The sequence below is a fragment of the Lethenteron reissneri genome, chromosome 24 (genome assembly GCF_015708825.2).
Source record: "Lethenteron reissneri isolate LAM-NWPU_2019-01 chromosome 24, ASM1570882v1, whole genome shotgun sequence".
NCBI classification, from domain to species: Eukaryota; Metazoa; Chordata; class Hyperoartia; order Petromyzontiformes; family Petromyzontidae; genus Lethenteron; species Lethenteron reissneri.
In genome coordinates, this window is record NC_083802.1 from 12,395,776 (window position 1) to 12,414,451 (window position 18,676).

The 18,676-nt window shown below is 45.0% G+C and overlaps 1 protein-coding gene across 1 annotated transcript in view; it reads right to left on the reverse strand.

Moving 5' to 3' along the window:
• CPAMD8 (C3 and PZP like alpha-2-macroglobulin domain containing 8) overlaps positions 1–16,546 on the reverse strand; it is a 50,722-nt gene extending 34,176 nt beyond the window's left edge. Inside the window, exons 1-19 of the mRNA XM_061558294.1 lie at positions 16,007–16,546; positions 15,308–15,459; positions 15,111–15,133; positions 14,525–14,699; positions 13,869–13,921; positions 13,575–13,592; positions 13,186–13,240; positions 12,516–12,629; positions 10,809–10,893; positions 10,570–10,678; positions 10,194–10,421; positions 9,415–9,585; positions 7,355–7,483; positions 6,693–6,933; positions 4,455–4,633; positions 3,539–3,688; positions 2,862–3,020; positions 1,988–2,133; positions 1,217–1,279 (exon numbers count right to left, since the gene is read on the reverse strand). Of these exons, the coding sequence (XP_061414278.1) occupies positions 1,217–1,279; positions 1,988–2,133; positions 2,862–3,020; positions 3,539–3,688; positions 4,455–4,633; positions 6,693–6,933; positions 7,355–7,483; positions 9,415–9,585; positions 10,194–10,421; positions 10,570–10,678; positions 10,809–10,893; positions 12,516–12,629; positions 13,186–13,240; positions 13,575–13,592; positions 13,869–13,921; positions 14,525–14,699; positions 15,111–15,133; positions 15,308–15,459; positions 16,007–16,089 (2,333 nt within the window). The 5' untranslated portion in view covers positions 16,090–16,546. The remainder of the gene's footprint in view (positions 1–1,216; positions 1,280–1,987; positions 2,134–2,861; positions 3,021–3,538; positions 3,689–4,454; positions 4,634–6,692; positions 6,934–7,354; positions 7,484–9,414; positions 9,586–10,193; positions 10,422–10,569; positions 10,679–10,808; positions 10,894–12,515; positions 12,630–13,185; positions 13,241–13,574; positions 13,593–13,868; positions 13,922–14,524; positions 14,700–15,110; positions 15,134–15,307; positions 15,460–16,006) is intronic.
• Positions 16,547–18,676: the final 2,130 nt, after the last annotated feature.

The window sequence follows — 18,676 nt, forward strand, 5'->3', positions numbered from 1 at the left end:
TGGTGACTGCAGGGATTCATCTTCTTGGTTCTTTCGGTAAAGGTACGTAGAAGGGAAGTAATAAAATAATAAAAATAAAACATAATAAAATTTAGATTTAAAGCTTTTGGTGACTGCCGGGATTCATCTTCTTGGTTCTTTCGGTAAAGTCACGTAGAAGGGAAGTAATAAAATAATAAAAATAAAACATAATAAAATTTAGATTTAAAGCTTTGGTGACTGCAGGGATTCATCTTCTTGGTTTTTTCGGTAAAGTCACGTAGAAGGGAAGTGATAAAATAACAAAAATAAAACGTAATAAAATAATTCTCACGACGTTTCGGCCACAACGCAAGCAGCCGTCCTCAGGTGAAGACCAGGTCTGCCGGGGAGACAGCGCCTGAAATTTCAGACGCTGCTTGCGTTGTGGCCGAAACGTCGTGAGAATTATTTTATTATGTTTTATTTTTATTATTTTATTACTTCCCTTCTAGGTGACTTTACCGAAAGAACCAAGGAGAAGGTGAGCAAGGGCAGGGGCGGGGGTGGGTGGAGGCTCACTATCGCTGGCACTGTGAGTCGTGATCGTTGCGTCTCGCGATTTCTGCTCTAATTGTGACGACGCTGTCGTAGCTCTCCGATGTGTTTTTTGGGTTGTACCGTGTGCGTTGTGCGCTGGCATGATGTCCTTCAACTTGCCAGGAGCATCTTTAGGGAACTGGAGCTGAAGAAGCTTCAAAACGCTTGCGGTGAAACGTCGGATATCATGCCGAACAACCCTCGGTAACAACCCGAAAATAAACAACACAATCTTGATTTGAAGCTTTCGTGACTGCAGGAATGCATACTCTCTGGTTCTTTCGGTAAAGTCACGTAGGTAAAAGAAAGAAACAACACAACACACAAATACAACCTAAGCGGTAACACTGTCACCTTTATGAAAGCAAATTGCCCTCTAGTAATGGTTCTTCCACTGCAAAATAAAGTGCCGTGTTTAGAATCATGCCTTGTGAGTTTTTCAGTTTGAAAAAAAGACATGAATGTTAGGTCAAGTATTACAAATTGGAATGACAGGTTTTTTTTGTACTTTTAACAGTTCACATTTAAAATGACAACATTTGTATATGTAGTGATATAAAACGCAGTTATTGGAGTAGTCAGTTCTTTGACTTTTTTTTATTCCCCCCCGCCACCACCACCACCCCGTGCGATCTGGTCTTGTAAAAATTTCCGTTACCTGGTGTTGAAGCAGTGCCAGATCCAGGTCTCGGGGAAAAACGTTCGCTTTCGTTTATCAGCCCTGCCAACGAAAGCGACGCACTGCTGTCAAAGTGGTGATTCACCGCACGGTGCCACAGCACAACAGCTGCTGCGAGGCTGTACGCGTCGCACTCCACAGGAACTCCCGCAGTGTTAACCTACAGCGTTTCCTGCCGAAGTCGATTCAACTCGCACGTTCCACGCAAGGACAAATGCTCTCGGGGTCAGGTTGCACGATCGCACCAAAGACACGCCAAAGTCCTCTACAGTGTGAGCGAAACTTACAGTTTATTGGGGCTGCACGTAAAAGTGACGGGACCGTTATAGAAACTGCGTGAACAGAAGCAATGATGTGATCGAAATTAATAAGCGGCAATACGGCATCCCGTATCGTGAACATTTTCGAACTGACACGTACGTGTATGTATGTTGAACTTCTTTCGCACTGTACATTGCCAACCGTGCTGATCGGAGGTGCTCGGGAAGGACAACAAATCGGTACTGCGCATGGATATTATTCCCAAAGTGACTAAATTGGAATGTGCTTAATGAAAACGATCAAGGTATCGTCAGTTCCCCCCCCCCCCACCCCTGATCTCTTCCACGTATTGCCACCACAGCGCCGACCTCATTTTACACTTTAGTCGTGGCTACGCGACGCGACGAAGACCATCGCCAGCGTGCGAGCACACGAGCAAAAACACCATCGCCGTTCTCCGCGGGGTACGAACGGCGACAGTCCGCGCACCTGGAGGCCGCGCGGCCGTGTGCGGTGGCAGAGAAGAAGGCGCCGGTGTGCGGCTGGAAGGCGGGCCCGGCCTCCTCCGTGAACATGCCGCCATTCTGCCGGTGGTTGAGCCTCACGATGTCCGTCATGACCGTCAGACCGGCCTCCTGCATGCCAGAGGAGTGGGTGGTGCAGGACGTGAGCCCCGACGTGCCGGACTCAGTTCCCCCCGCTCGCACAACCGTTTAGAACGCCGCTGTGGTTTTTGGGAAGCTGCGCCTGATGCGTCGTTGTCCCGAGCCATTTCATTGAGTGCTTATTATTATAATGATATGATCATGGAAATTATTTACTCGGTTAAAAGCCTGAGTCTCAGTGCTCGCCTTCGGGAGGGTCCTGCGTTGGTTGATAATATGAACGCGACTTTGGGTTCTTGTGGGGGGACAATTTGAGTTCACGGGAAAAAACTCACACTTGATGGGAGGTGATATTCAACACTGCCAGCTCCTGGCCACCTTGCCTACATCACCGAGTAAATCCTGATTGGCCGGTCACTCATCCAAAGCACTTAATCAGTCTCGGGCCTGCTTAACACTCTGCGGTGTGTACAACTTGCAGAGGCCAAGCCTATAACACCTGGTATTCCCTGGGAGTCTCCCTTTTGAAATAAATATACCACGCTCAACGCTCAACGATGCCCAAACGGCCGCGATCTGATGTAATTGGACGCACGTAGGGAGATTTTTGTTTTGTTTCGTAAGCCGCACATTTTGTGCGTGAACAATTTAAGCGGAGGCTTGATGACCTATCGACGGTGCACGCTGCGGACCACGCAGTAAGCAACTTGGCGCACTCCTGAGCGCTGCGTGACAAATCAGCGGTGCGGTGGACCCACAGTGAAGGCAAAGCGCGCGTCCTTGGTGATGTCCCAGTGCCAGGGGAAGATGGAGGAGCGGCGCCGACGGGAGGAGATCCCCGGCCACCAGAAGTGGCTGTCCTCCTTCGATGTGCCGTACGACTCGCTCACGTCGAACTCCGCCAGTTCCTTAAACACCTGCGGTAGGACAGATGTAGAGGTTGTAAACCCTGTTCGTATTGCGGTCGTCCATTGTCTCTGTGCCATTCTTGAAATGTATTAGCAATACTGCAACATTTTCATTGATGCAACGGCCGCTTGCGCACTCTGTGCCTGAAGTCAGGGACCTTTGTTTGACTGTGGCTCGTTGTGAATTGGTTTGCCCCATTTGAAACTAATGTGGATTGTTCATGTCCACAGTACAGCAATGTATTCCGGATAACACTGCTTTAACTCATTGTAGAGGATTTGCGAAGTTAAAATCATTATAGAGTATGTATTTTCACATCACAGCCAAGATATAAAGCCCTAGACTAACTCCATGAGCAGAATATATATTCTGCGCCTTACTGACAAAGAAATGGCTTTACCCAAAACAACTTTTGCGGTGATAAAAATGCGAAAATCCGGACGTTATAATGCCACTCAAAATTCATTGACAGTACATCCGCCAGGAGTGTGCGTGGGTTTCAGAAGATCTGCGCATGTGCAGCCACCTTCTCCTTGGAGAGCTGATATCCAGGCTTGAGCAAGTGAACGCTCTTGTCCACGGCAGCCACGCAAGCGCACGAGCCCTTCGCCGCTCGCACCACGATGTCCACTTTGTCTCCAGGCGATGTCTCGTTCTGCGATAACTCCAGTGAGACCTAACCAGGGAATCGCAGGCAATGCTCCCTTTATTTTCTCCGATTAAAAACCCTATCCCGTTCTATGACGTACATGTGCATCATCAAAATGAAACCGGTAGAAAAATTAACAACTTTATCGGGAGGGCGTGTGGCACAGTTTGGCTCCAGCTATCATAGAGTGCGGTCGTGTCGTTTCAGTTCCCTCCGGTGAGTACAATGTCTTTAAAAACAACGACGCTATGCCTCTCTTTCTACTTCTTCCCTTGCATTGACCCACTCTGGAATTTCCTCCCATCTTCTAAACTAAACTTTTTTTTTATTTTACCGGGCAAGGCCCACTGAGCTCTTTTTCATAAGCGACCTGGCCACAAATGATAGCTCAATGAAGTGGCTTATCATGTGGAAATGTATTGCAGCCAAATACTCTAAACGCACCTTTCTAAATGGGGTGCGGAAAAAGCAGAGGACCCGGAGAAAAATCCACATGACCACGGGGAGAAGATGCAAACTCCAAATATAAACAGGCGTCAGGGTCAGGATCGAATCCGCGACCTCCTGCCTACCAGTGGAAGCAGTTAATATCTTGCCACTGCAGCGCCCCTCTGGAACCCCAAGGTGTTCTTTTTTTTTTGTTTAAACTTTGCTCAATTCAAGAAACGTATTCACCCCTTATCGATCACAACTTCAATGGCATCCGTTTGTTTCTGGCCGCTTGGAATATTTGGGGCCTTAGGGGGGGTCCATGTGCTCAGCAACTGTGAAAATAATTAATAAATAAACGTGCCTCGTTCTCGAAGCTGGGCTTGACGGGTATCTGCACGCTGTCGGCCACCCCCTCCCCGTTGGCGCGCACGTAGTAGACAAGCAGCCGGCTGGACGGGACCATGGCGTGCGTCACGGGAACGCGAAGCCACATCTCGCACACCTCCACAGGCTCCTCCACCGCTGATTTGCCGACCGACTCTGGAACCGCGGGGTGGCACATTAGCAAACAGTTGTTTTGTTAAAGCGTCGATTTTTTTTTATGTTTTGTTTTGTAAACGAACGTAAGCAACAATGACACTTTTTTCCCCGGCGTATGTGGAAGATTGAGGTACGTAATCCAGTATATCTTTAATAGTATATCTTTAATAAGTAAATAAAAAAACTGTACAAATTCCAGCCATTTAAATCCACAAATGTATGAAGACCTCCCCACACCATATTGGGATGCCGCAGTGGCGAGATGTTAACTATCTCGCCTGGTATACAGGAGGTCGTGGGTTTGATCCTGACCCTGATGCCTGTATATTTGGAATTTGCATGGTCTCCCCATGGTCGTGTGGAATTTTATCCAGGGCCTCTGGTTTTTCCCTCCAAGTTTAGAAACAGCATGCATTTACAGTATTTGGCTGCTATAAATGTCCACGTGATAAGCCACATCATTATGGCCAGATTGCTTCTGAAAATAGCTATATCGCTCAGTGGGCCTTACCTGATAATTTAAAATCAAAAGTTTAGTTTTATTGTTTAGTTTGATATTAGCCATGGTCGTTTTTGACCATATTTCATCATGCTGTTTAGTACGGGTTGGTGTTGGGGGGGGAGGGGGGAGGGCAACACCGGTTCAGATATCACCTTTAAATGAGTAAATATTAGGACCCACATTTATAAAGCCCCTCTCTAAGTCCCTTAAGTTGGGAGCCAGGGTGGTGACAGTGAAGCAGAGTGACGTGGCTGATTGCCATCAAACCCACGCGTTAGCTCCTGGCACGTTTACATTTTGAAACAAACAAAAAAGCTTTTCCAACTACAGTCGTAGCCACACGCAACCAATGTTTGGAGAAAGAAATCAAACTTGTCAACTTCACCAAATGGTTTTTCCACAAGGTTCATATTCGTGGTATAATTATTACTTAATGACTTTCTTAACCTTAAGAAAATATACTATGCCTTGTCTACCCTGGAAAGCCTCAAACGAGTCTAAAGACTAATTTCGACGAGTGTCTTGCTTTGGGAGTTTTACCAATTTCTGATGAATTATGATTGTGTATTCTAAGAAAACAGTACCCAGAACAAACAGATAAATACGACATACACACACTATCATTGGAAATTCATGCTTTGTATTATGTGGAATACAGTATTTTTTTTTACAAACACCCAACAATGATATTTTGTATACTCTTTGGTTCTTTCGGTAATAGACCACAAATATGAACCTTGTGGAAAAAACATTTGGTGAAGTTGACAAGTTTGATTTCTTTCTCCAAACATTGGTTGCATGTGGCTACGACCGGAGTTTGAAAAGCTTTTTTTTACCGAAAGAACCAAAGAGTATGGATTCCTGCAGTCACAAAAGCTTCAAATCAATGACATTTTGACCATCCCTGTTGGTAACCTATAACCAAACTACCTGGAATGTGCCTGACCTTGTCTGATCTCAGAAGCTAAGCAGGTTTTAACATGGATGGTGCTTGTATGGGCGACCACCATGCACATATGGTAAAGGCTGCTGCAAGGCTAGGCTATGGGCAGCAAAGGCCAGTGCAGCCAAAGCCAATGTTGCACCGTACTATGCTCCCACATCTATGCACCTTCTGCCTTCACCATTTCACACTGACCACGGATAGGTGTAACTCCGATTAATGGTGTGACCCAGTCAAACAGTCATATATCGGAACATGCGGTGGAGCCGCTGTGGCACCAGTGGTTAGCACACTGCGCCACGAACAGAGCGAGCAACCCGAATTCGATTTCTGGCCACAACGAACATCAGTGGCGAGCGACATCTGAACCAGTCCTGGGCCTCCCGATTCACCAAACGACACTGACCAGCATGGTAAAGTACGGTCAAGCAACCGCCACGACCCGCACAGCGGTGGGGAGGCCCTGTACGTATGCACGTTGAACTTCTTTCGTGCCGCACGTAGCCAACCGTGCTAACCGGAGGCGAGCCTCGTCACGCGGCAGCAGATCGACAGGCAAGGGCCGTCACACGCACGTGTGGGCGAAGCGGCAGCGCCCAGGCTGCACTCCGTACCCGCCTGCTCCTGTGACCCGTGAGTGACGTCGGCATTCTTGTCGAAGACGAGGGCGTCCCGACGGCGGCGCGGCGGGGGAAGCCGGGCCCCGGAATCGGCGCCGGCGGCGGCCGGCACGGCGGACCCCGGGGGGCTCTGCGCGCCGGACTGGACGATGTTGCCGCGAGCCGCCACCTCGTAGTGAAGCGAGACGTTGCAGGGGCAAGTGGACCTGATCGCCACCTTTGCTTCCTCGCCCACCTGGTAACGTCAATTTGCAGTTTTTTTTTTTACGATCGAGAATAACTCGGGCACGAACCACTCATTTACCTGAATGTGTGTGTGTATGTATGTATGCATGTACGTCGAACTTATTTCGCGCCGTACATTAGCCAACCATCCGAATCGGAGGTGTACAGGTATGTACCTGTGTGAACGAGTATGTGCATATAAATGCATGCACGTGCTTGTTTTTTTTGCAGTATTAATCAATAGTGTATTTAAAAACGTGAAATCACTCTCTATTTATATATTGCTTTAGATTTTTTTTTTACATCTGACTTTTATTTATTCATACAAGTAGCCTGAAACAGGCACTACTTCTGTTTGCATGTGGAGTGCATCCTCGGTATTTATCGTGCGCGAACGAAGGTGCAAGTTGCCCTCGATGGGACGTTTTCACCTTGAGCGGTGCAGCCGGAGGCTGGAGCTGCAGGTGACATTTGCTGGGCGAGAACCAGCCGGTGATGGACATGAAGTTGGACAGGTACTGATCGCCCACCTCTCTCCCATCGATCGCCGTCACCTTCGCCTAATGGCCACACGCACAGAACCGACCGACGCATTGTTTGTCACCCCCCCCCCATCCCGAGAAAGCGCTCGCACGCGTGAGAGAGAGAGAAAGGTTGCGCTGGCATTGCTTGCGCACTTGTGAGCCGCGCACTTTATTCTCTCTTCATCGTCACGGATTTTTGTTTCAGGATGCATTTCCACGGGGGCAAGAATAACCAAGAAATTCAAAATCACACCGGAATACGTGCCCCGGTCTCGTTAGATCTAAGAAGCTAAAAGCAGGGTTTGATCCTGGATAGCGCTGCGATGGGGCGACTGCCGTGCTCAAAAGACAAGTGCAGTCGGTGCTGTGGTCAGCACGGGGCGGTGCAGCAAAATCCATTTGCTCTCTTGCACTACCGCCCACCATGACCAACCTGCACTGACCAGTGTGGTGAACTACGGTAACGTATCCCCCCACGGCCTGAAAAGCATGGGAGAAGCATTCGTCCAGCAGTGGATTTAGAAAATGGGCTGTAGATGTATTTTCCATGCAATCGCTTGTGAGCATGGTTGTATATTTTATTACGGTGTAATCATAGATTAAAATCAATATCACCATACAAGCTTGCTGATCACCCTGCCAATACAAAAAAAGATTGTAAATGTTGTGGCTTGGCTCTCCAACACACCGGTGTGCTGTACTAGGAATGTATTGGCCACGTTCTGTTTACGTGACAAAACCTTACTAATTGGCTGTGTCGGGTGGTGGCGGGTTTTAACGAAACATTTATATATTTACACGATCTAACCCAAAAAAAACTATATTATGGATGATATTGGTCGTGAAAGCCTGCGTGTTAAAGATAGGAGAATATAGATTTTAAAAATGTATATGTTAGGCCTTTCGTGATGTTTACAGAAATAGGTTCAATTGTGAAGCCATTACAATATTCATGCTACTGGATCTGTTCTCATTTGAGCAATCCATTTACAGCAAGGTCGCCGCGCGTGGAAACACACTCCCAGCATGAGTGCATTTCAGCCTTTCAGGGATAATTATTTTCACGCGGTTTATTATTTTTACAGTGTACCTGAAAATTATTTTCACACTTGTCACGAGATCTTTTTATATATGTTTTCCTTTCCATCCCCCCCCCTCCCCAATTATATTCCAATTGAGCTCTTCTCTGCGGAATGTTTTAAGAGGAACTGACAATATATTCTAACTGTATGCTGAGATTGTTAAACTATTCCATGACATCAGGAGTTGCTTGATATAGAATGTGCTCGTACCTCCTATGTATGTATGTTTGTATGTTTGTTTAACTTCTTTTGCACCATACACAGCCAACTGTGCTAATCGGATGTGCAATGATCGGTTATGTGCCCATCATACGCTTGTACAGGAGGTATTTGCGTTGTGTCATGAGACGAAGACATTTCTATTTGGAACTCTGCAGGAAGCAGTGCATCACCCTGTGGTGAAAAACAGCCCCAGAAGAGGACATGAGAAAACGACTTCTAAAGTAATTTCAAAAGGTCTCTTTAATCGACGCACAATTTAACACCCCCCAAAGATGTGTGTGTCGCATGTCAAATCAAATCAAACGCTTATACGTCCCAGCGATGGAATTTAGCCAGCAGCTCTCCCACTATATTGTTTCACCTGATGACGATTGCTTGTGTTGCGATCGAAAGTCGTGATATTTGTAGTATTTTATTATTTTTCTATTTACGTGGCTTTACCGAAAGACCCAAAGAATATACAAAAAAAGTCACACTTTTTGCAGTGGTTGATGACTGGGCTAATACCATCAACTTCGCGGTGCTTGAAATTCCAGTTTAACCTTGGCCATCTGCTCCGATTCCAACCCAGGTTCTCTGCGGTACCAGCTCCGACTCCCGAGCCACCAGGCCACAACCACGCCACACGTTCTCTAATAAAGCACAACGGGCAACGCTACTGACCTCCAGCCAGACATACTGGGCCATGGTGGGTATTGAGTGGATTTGGAACGCCACGATGCCATCTCGGGACACCAGCTCACTGGTGTAGATGTTGTCCTTTGCCGCGAGCTCAGCCTTGATCCGCACAGTCACGCCATCCGCAGGGCTTCCGTCCGGATATGTCACCTCCAGCTTGAGTCGAGACATTGCAATTCATCGTTAGTTTTTAACGCTTTTCAACTGAGGTTGAATGCACTGGCACTCTACCCGTCTGACCGTCCATCCATAAATAACGAGGTGGCATTATTGCTTTCATAAAGATGATCCAATAAGAACGAACCGGTGGCTATTATGGACTTGCCCTTTTGAAAACCGGCTAAATTGATCTCAATGGGTCGTCGGAAACTTGGGAGACAAAAGCCAGGGCAAAATATCGACAATTTTCAGATATGTAAATTAATTTTGCCCTGATGGCATAATCCCTAGTTACACGTAAAAACATTTTTACGAACACAGTATACAAGATTGTGCTGTCAACCTAAAAACTGAAATACCTTCCGCAATTAATACAGGGATGACAGAAAATCTTCTGAAAATGTGGCATCCCTACTACCTTGTTAATGCAAACAAGCGAAATTAGTCTTTTTTCAGCCTAGTGCAGGGTGCAGTTCCCAGGAAATGTGCAACGTCGGGCCAAGGTTGGCATGTGGTTGCAAACCGTTGGACCAACATTGGACCAACATTGACCCAACGTTCCATGTTTACCAGGTGTGTGTTCGATGCCGTTTTTCCTCCCCCACCTTTCCATGGTAAGGCAGCCCGGGCTTGAACTGCTTGCGCGTCTCACGCGAATACTTTATGTCCACCAGCTGCTTGTGCACCAGCGTAGAGTCATCGAACGCGATCTGCTTACTGCCGTCGCTGGCCACCACAGTGGCCCAGATACTCAGGGCTCCTCGGAAGTGCTCGGGCACGTTCGGAGGCATCAGGTCCTTGACGCAGATGTCAAAGGACGCCGCTCCATCGACCTGGGAGGTAAACGAGGATGGCGGTGGAGCTCGCGGCTGGCGTCATTCAGTCCGCCGCGTGACGTGTGCAGTATGATTTGAACGTGGCGAATTGCCATGTTGTTTGAGAGGTGAAGCCAATGAGACTGTGAACTCGTGTAGAGCTCACCTCGAAGGTTTTGAGCACGGGCATGCCGAGGTCCTGTCTGTAATAGCCGACTCCGTTCACGGTCATGTTCACGGTGGCCTTCCCTCGCACCGGCTTCCCAAATGTGTACCTGATAAAGGAACATAATTCACAAGCTGCATTTACTCCTTACTATCTTTTTGTTTCTTCTGTGATATAACAAACAAAAAAGTTTTACAATGCGCGTGTGACTACGTTCGTGCCGGACGTTAAAAGCAAACCTGGCCCGGACTCTTGCTTTATCGCAGACGTTGAGGTTTCTGATGAAGCTGGGAGTGCTGATATCAACTTCAAACTTTGGCAGCACTGGGGGAAAAACATGAAAGCGAAAGGTTTTGTCTGCACCTTGAACTCACACCATTAAAATGCCCTTCATAGTTTTGAAAATTGTATTGATTCACCACCCCATCCCTTTCATGTCTGGGAATTCAATGAATCGCTACAATTCAGGCCGACAATTCGATTTGAGAATTTATATTTTTTCACGTTTACGTGAATGGTAGTGCCTCTATAGTGCCTGTAGAAGTGACGTGAGCCCATTACACACAACGTATACAAATCCAAACATGTAAAATATTCAAGCACGCGGTCAATGCATGTAGCACGAGCATAATAACCATTCCACCCATCGTGTGCATAGATAGGGAAAATATTAAAATCCCCAAAAAGTGCACAGTTTTGGAAAAGAGTATTGTCTTGGAAAAACTTGATAACCCACTCAATTGCACGGGCCACAAAGTATGTGAGAGTGGGTGGATTAAGTCGTTGAAAAAATATGAATGATCACATTCACTGTGCAGCCATCTGCGAGGAGATTACGCAAGCGTATTGTAAAGTGTGACTTTTAAGCTTGTATGCGTTATCTTAAAACACATACATACGGGTTATTTTTTTTTACAGGACACCTTTGAAATGTACAGGAGGATTATTTTTGCAGAGACACAAGCTCAACTTTTTTTGTTACGCCAGATTGATTGTGGGGAGGTGGGGGGGGGGGGCTTTTGGAAGAGGAGGGGGGGGGGGGGGAACAAACACATAACAACAGCCATCAACACAGCATGGCTCCATCCTGCCGAGGGACGCTAAACCTTGGCATTAATGTGTTTTTTCCTTTTAAGGGCATCAGCCACCGCTTCCTGCAATGACCCCTGAGGGACGGAGGCTGCCATCCTGCCACGTGCCTGCTTAAAACAACAACTTCCTTCACAAAACATCCTGTCATCACCGAGGGGGAATGAGAACAATGGGCATTTGTCTGCGAGCAAAAAAAAAACATGGGTTACTGTTTTAGAGATATATATATGTATATATATATTTTTTATATTCTTCACCTGACGTTATTTTATCTGAATGTGCCGGTTACTTTGACCAAATCCAACAGGGAGACAAAATATGTCCCACCACAGTTCCGACAGCTTGTCATATTCATTTAAACATCTGGGCATGGGTGAAGGGAAATACAACAAAGTTGGGTTTGGCGAGCGATTTATCAAACTAATTAATTGAGAGTTCTTCCTCGAATAATAAATCCTGAGCGCTCATCCATGTCGCCCTGCCTGACTTAATCGGAGGTTTAACGGTGGTGACTTAAACAAGTGACAAATCCCAAAGCTAATTAATTTCCGAAAAGTTGAATTGATTTTACACCTAAATGAATACTTTATCCCTGTTAATAGGAGCTGTTGGAACTTAAAAATGACCAAAGGCTTTACGGGGCACCACTCGTGGCTTGAGTTGTTTGCATATTCAAGATTTCCGTCCTGCGTATAATGCTTGGTAATTATGTCTGTTCTTTCTCAATTTACTTTCTTTAGTTGTATGTGGCCAGACATTAGCTTGAGTGCAGTAGTACATTAGCTGTTTACGCATTAAGTTCACGATCATCCAGTCCCGTGCTGGCATGCTATAGCAAAGGTTGAGAAACCCACCGTATTTTTGCACTTCAAAGGACTTGTTGTAGGTGTGGGAATGGATCTCCACGAAGATCATCCACTCTCCAAAGATTGGTTGCTCGGAGAGTGGGAAGCTCACATTCATGATTCCTAAAATAAGTGCATGGACGCATACACACAAACGCATGGTAATAGACATTTCAGGAGACAGCTTGACCACTTCCCCTGTGCTTATGAGTTTATTTAACCAGGGCTATAACAATGGCTTAATATTTCACTCGATATTTTTCAGAACGCTGCTAGGCTAACACAGAGTAGGGATTCTCGAGGTACGCCTATCCATAATGATCCCATATTATTGTGCGCTATACTCCTCCAATTATCTGAACAGGTTTTGGACATAATAAGGTGAGATGGATGTCTCATGCCAAAATAATTCCCAGAACAATGTTCCAAAATGTTTTTGGCTGTTTTGGCTGAAATGAATCATTCGCTATAACTGACTTATAATCAGTTTATTTTGGGTTAGATCGTGTAGGTATCAATATAACGTACAAAAAAATATTTCGACAAGAGAATCCTAAATAAAATATGCTAAAGATTACAATACATCTTCAACACACAAATATGAACCAAAAAACATCCATACTGCAAGGACAGAGGCTAAGGAAAATGTAGTAAACCCGATTGCTGAATCAGTTTTTACCACAACAGATGGGATGTAGGTCACTCCACTGGACCATGCGTGATCCTCTTGGGTCCTGAATGTGAAGACAAGGCGAGTCAGCACTCATGCCAGTTCAGTAATTGGGAACAACTTAAACACGTGCATGGCTTTGACTCGCGTTTCAGAGCTACCAAAGCCCATTTACCCAACAGACACAGTTGTTAACGTGATATACAACGTGTACAATGTTGATGAATTGTGGATTTATCGCAGTGGAGCAGGAGGCTGTGAAGGTATTTTTAAATACTTTTGTGTTCTATTAACTCGCTATATTCATCGCCATGTGTTCATCAAAACAGTAACTTTTTCAGTAATTCTTAATTGTTTGCAGATGAATCAAGTCAAATTGTATGAGGTTGTAGACTTACCACAATGTATGCTTCCACCTGGAAATTAGAGATGGGTAATTAAAGATCACGTGAACTGGGCAACTGAAGCGATAACCAAACATGTGTTTGGGAAGCAAATGAAATGCAATTTTATGTTTTATTTCGATTGAAAAATTCTGCACGGAAACCATTTGGCAACGTGTGCAATGTGTAGAATCAACAATGCACTTTGTCTTTAGTAAAGACTACATTTTTAATCTGGCAATGAAGTTGCATTCACATTACACTTTTGTTTATATGTGTAGGCAAAAGAATGCATTTATTCTTCCTCACCTTTTCATTGATAGGCCTCAGTTCTGGACTTATGATAATGAAGTTGGCAAGAACTGTAAAAGAAATTCCCACAAAAAAGCACAAGTAAACCCTGTTATGATCATTTATAATTAATGAAAATAAAAAAATTCCCACGTGTTACGTTGCAATTATTCTGTTTTGGTTTTGTAAAAAAATCAACCAATGTGCCAATGCCGTTAAGTTGCTTTTTGGATTGCATATGTGCTGTGCGACAACACTTTACAGCTCTCACATGTAATAATATCCATCACAATTATTTGCTTTCTTTTCTAATCATATCTTTTCATTTCAACATGCACACGGAAACGTGACAGTTACAAAACAATGTCGCATATCCGACTCGTCAGAGACTGGGCGATATTCTGGACATGAGAAAAAGAGCTTCATAGCTCATCGGATTCCTCCAGAATAAATAAAGACCGAATCTGATATACGTGGATATGTGACATGGTCAGATGTAGGAACATCTACAGAAAAATAATTACACCCTTCACAAATACTGCCCTACGTGTGAGAGGTTAATTGGTCATGGTGGATGAGCAACGGTCGGATATGCGATCTTGTACCGTGCGGAAATGATCATTCGTGGAATGAAACAAGCCGTATGATCGTGTTTCAAATATCATTATTCTTGCCTCTCTGTTTGGGCTTGTAGACGGGTTTATCAGTCTGGATCAGCACTGTGGAACCTCTCTGCTCCACGGTGATGGTGGTGGAGTTTTGGAATGAGAAGGCATCATCACTCTTGGAGGTGGAATTATGGCTTCCCCACACCCTCAAGTGAGCTTGACCCCTCAATCCGCGCGGCACCTTTGGTGGGTACATGGGCACAACAGGCAAATACAAGTTTCGATTTAAAGCTTTCGTGACTGCAGGGATTCATATTCTTGGTTCTTTCGGTAAAGTCACGTAGAAGGGAAATAAAAAATAATAAAACTATAAAACAATAAAATTCTCACGACGTTTCGACTGCAACACAAGCAATCATCAGCAGGTGTGAAATCCACACCAAGAATATAAATACAAGTTTGTGAAGATTGCTTGACAGATCCCAAGCACGTGTGGCTTTTATCATTTGTTCGAAGGAGGGAGGTTGGTTCATATTTTTTATATTTACTTCTTTTGTCAAGGCGACATTCTGGCATTACTTGAAATGCGGCACAATATTAACATTTGATAACAAAAATGTGTGTTCGCAAATGAGTTAAAAAACAAACTTACTTTCAGTTTTATTACACCCTTTTCTGCAAACGACAAAAGGAACAAACTTAAATCGACGTGTTCACAGCATCAGAAACATTACCGTGCTTACGCGTAGATTTTTTTTTGGTGCGGAGGGGGGGGGGAAGGGTTAAAATGAGCAGTATTCATAAACACACGGGCTTCGTTACGAAGCACCCTCATTCGCCGTCGCTTACCAAACACATCGCCACGGCTGTGTGCCACCGTCTCGCCGTTGACCGCCAGGCACGCCTGGACGGCGGTCTCTGCCGCGGGGTTAAAAAAAGTGACGCTGATGGCCTCCTCCACCCCGGCTCTGAACACCGAGGGAGCTGCCACCAGATAGCCGCTAAGCGACAAAATTAAACAACAACAACAAAACAAAGACAACAAGCAGGGCCAAGTGTTACCGACTTGTCAACGAGGCAACGGCAGCGGCAAAAATTGCTTTCTGTACACGGGATGTATGAAAAGGGGCATTGTCAAATTTTCACTTAACCACTTGTTTTTATCATCGCTTGCAACACCACCGACCACAATATCCAACGTGGATCTTGTGAGAGAGAGAGAAACTCATCAATTTACACGTGAAGCTAGGCAATTAATGAAAACGCATATCTATGTATGTATTATTTATTTTATTAACCTCTCAAACAATGCAATTCTTGTGCAATCAGAACCTCTCACTTATACAGTATCTCAAAACTAAAATTCTTTGGCAACCAGTGCCCCCAAATTCCCCCGAACAGCGTGTACAATCACTTACTCATTCCAAGCTGTGTACAGCAATCCTTGTTTCTTGATGGTTACAGCGTACCGTTAAGTGACATACTGTACCAATTCAATTTGTGATAGACCACATGCCATGAACAATTGAATGAATAAATTCCACTTACCGTGGCAAGGGCCCTTCACAGTGACACAGGGCGAGGGCAGAGAGCAGGAGGAACCAGAGATGTCCATCTCCTCGAAAGTCCATGATGACAATGACGACGGCGATTGAACGTACAAAAAAGAACAACTCTCGATCCAAACCAGTCGAGTCCGCCCGAGTTCCCTCTCTCGCTGGAGTTGCCAGTCCGGCACAAGTGGCTTTTTCACAGTCGTGCCCAGGGATTTTTCACTTCAAAGGACAGACGGAGGCCGTAAGGATTTATCGCCCAGAGCCGGGAGGAAAAGATGTTTGCTCCTTCCACGACCCAGACACAGCCCGGCTTTTGTGCTCTTCGCTGCGGTCCCCGGCGCAATCTCTTAAGCATTCATTCATTCGCTGACTCGTTCATTCATTAATCGAGCCCCCGTTTCTTTTAAAGCCCAACACATTGCCGGGGACGAAACTGGATACCCTCTGAGCTTCTCTTCATTAGCGAGCCGGCACCCGGCGTTTGTATTAATTTATATATTTTCTTATTACTATTCTTTGTGTTGCCCCCCATCCCCCCCCCCTACCCACCCCCTACTCACAAACAGTTAAAATGTTAATCGTCCTCCTCTGGATGCTGCACGGACTCACTGGGGTTTGGAACGCGCCTGCCGCTCGCACGGCGCTGAGCACATTTAGTGTTTGCAGATGGGTTGAGGTTGCATGAAGAAGGGATGGCTTGAAGCTTGCCCCTCCCGGCTCTCACTCAACAACCACAACCTCCAACCACCACCAACCCCCCCCCCAACCATCTTCACATCATAAATCACCTCCTTAATTCACTTTGGCAGGGCGTCCTGTGGACCCCATGCAACTGCTTCTCCGAGCTCTAAAGCAATTGTGTAGTTTGTCTTTTGTGTGTGTGTGCGCGCTTGTCATTTTGTGCATGCGCGTGCGTGCGTGCCATTGTATTCGTTGTGTCATTCTGCGCAAATGATTGCGTATATGTGCCACTGCGTGTATGTTTGTGTTATTTTCTTTTGTGTCACTTTGTTCTGTTGTGTGTGCGTGTACAAATAAAATGTAACAGAGCGAATGCATTACAGGTTACTTGATGAATCGGCTCACATTCTTCACAAAAAAAATTGTTGAATTTGATAAAGTTATTGTTTGTCTGATTAAGAAAGGGGCCGACATGCAATATATTCGGTAATTCTACACTAGTCGGAGCTAAATAATGAAGTTTTAATTATGGACTATGTTGTATGTACAATACGCTGTACGAATTATATCTCCTCTTTACATAGATACGCCAACATTCTGCCGTAACAATTCTTTAGCGCCTACATATCCTGTCTCGTAATTATTGTTGCCAAACTAAGGATGGTGATGTGTGCAATTTAGGTGGAAAGAGCACTCTGGTACATACGCATTCATAACCATATGCTTTTCAAAATATGATAACTCATGTCATTGGCTTCATGTAGACTACATCATTGCAATTTATGGGACTCAAACTGAAATTAGATGGAGTCTTCAATGTGTGTTCAACAGTGTATTTATTCTTTGGTTCTTTTACCGAAAGAACCAAAGAATAATTCCTGCAGTCACGAAAGCTCCAAAATTAACAGTGTATTTGTTTACTTTCTAATGTAATAATTTACAGTACTTTTGTCAAGTAAATCTTGCTGGGTGAAGGCCTCTCCATGCCTTTTGATCACGGGGGTTGTTTGACCATACTTCACCATGCTGGTCAGTGTGGCTTTGTGAATGGGGATGTTCGCTGTGGACAAGAATCAAACTCGGGTGGCGCACTGTGTGTTCATGGTGCAGTGTGCTAACCACTGGTGTCACAGCTGCTCCGCCAACAGTTTTGATACATGGCTGTTTTGCTGGGTCATTCTACCCATCTGAGTTGCACCTATCCATTCAGTCCAGCCGCTTCATTGCCCGTGCAATGTTTCGTTATTCACTCATGTGTGTATTTAAGCCATATAAGAGCTCACTGGGGATATAACACATTTTTTTTCCAGGAGAGGCCTGTAAAACAGATGTGAGAGACAGAGGCAGTGATAGAGAGATAAAATCCCAGAGTGCAACAATATATACCGTATTGCAATAATTGAAATACTGTTATTGGTAATACAGCTATTGTGGATTGGACAGTGAAAAAACGCTAATAACGTATAAAAACAAACGATGAATTTTCTTATCTTAACGGAGGCTCTGTTTGTATAACTTGTGCTGTTGTTTATATTACATTTGGGCAGGGACCAATTCATGAGGTGACGTTGAGAATACATCTCTCAAAAAACCAAACTGAGACTGGACTCTGTTCACATGTTCATCGGTGGCTCTTCGGTGTCTTTGTTCATAGGCCCCCTTTAGCGGAAGTTTGGGCTTTTCAGAGTTTATCCAATTTCGCCACAACCCTACCCTGACACTGATATTGAGGTAGTACCTAACACAACTGAATGCGATTCTGGCTGGACAAATTAAACATCATTTGTTAAAACTTATCCTGAAATCTATTGTATATATTCTTGTATCTGCTATCTTACACAGCAAATAAAAGGTGAGTTAGACATGATTTACTGTCAATTCGAAAACATTTTTGTAATTCTCACCACTTATTTTTTTATGGTTCTAGAACATTTTTCAGCGCTAGATATTTCATTTGCATCTCAGGTCAATCTTGAAAGTA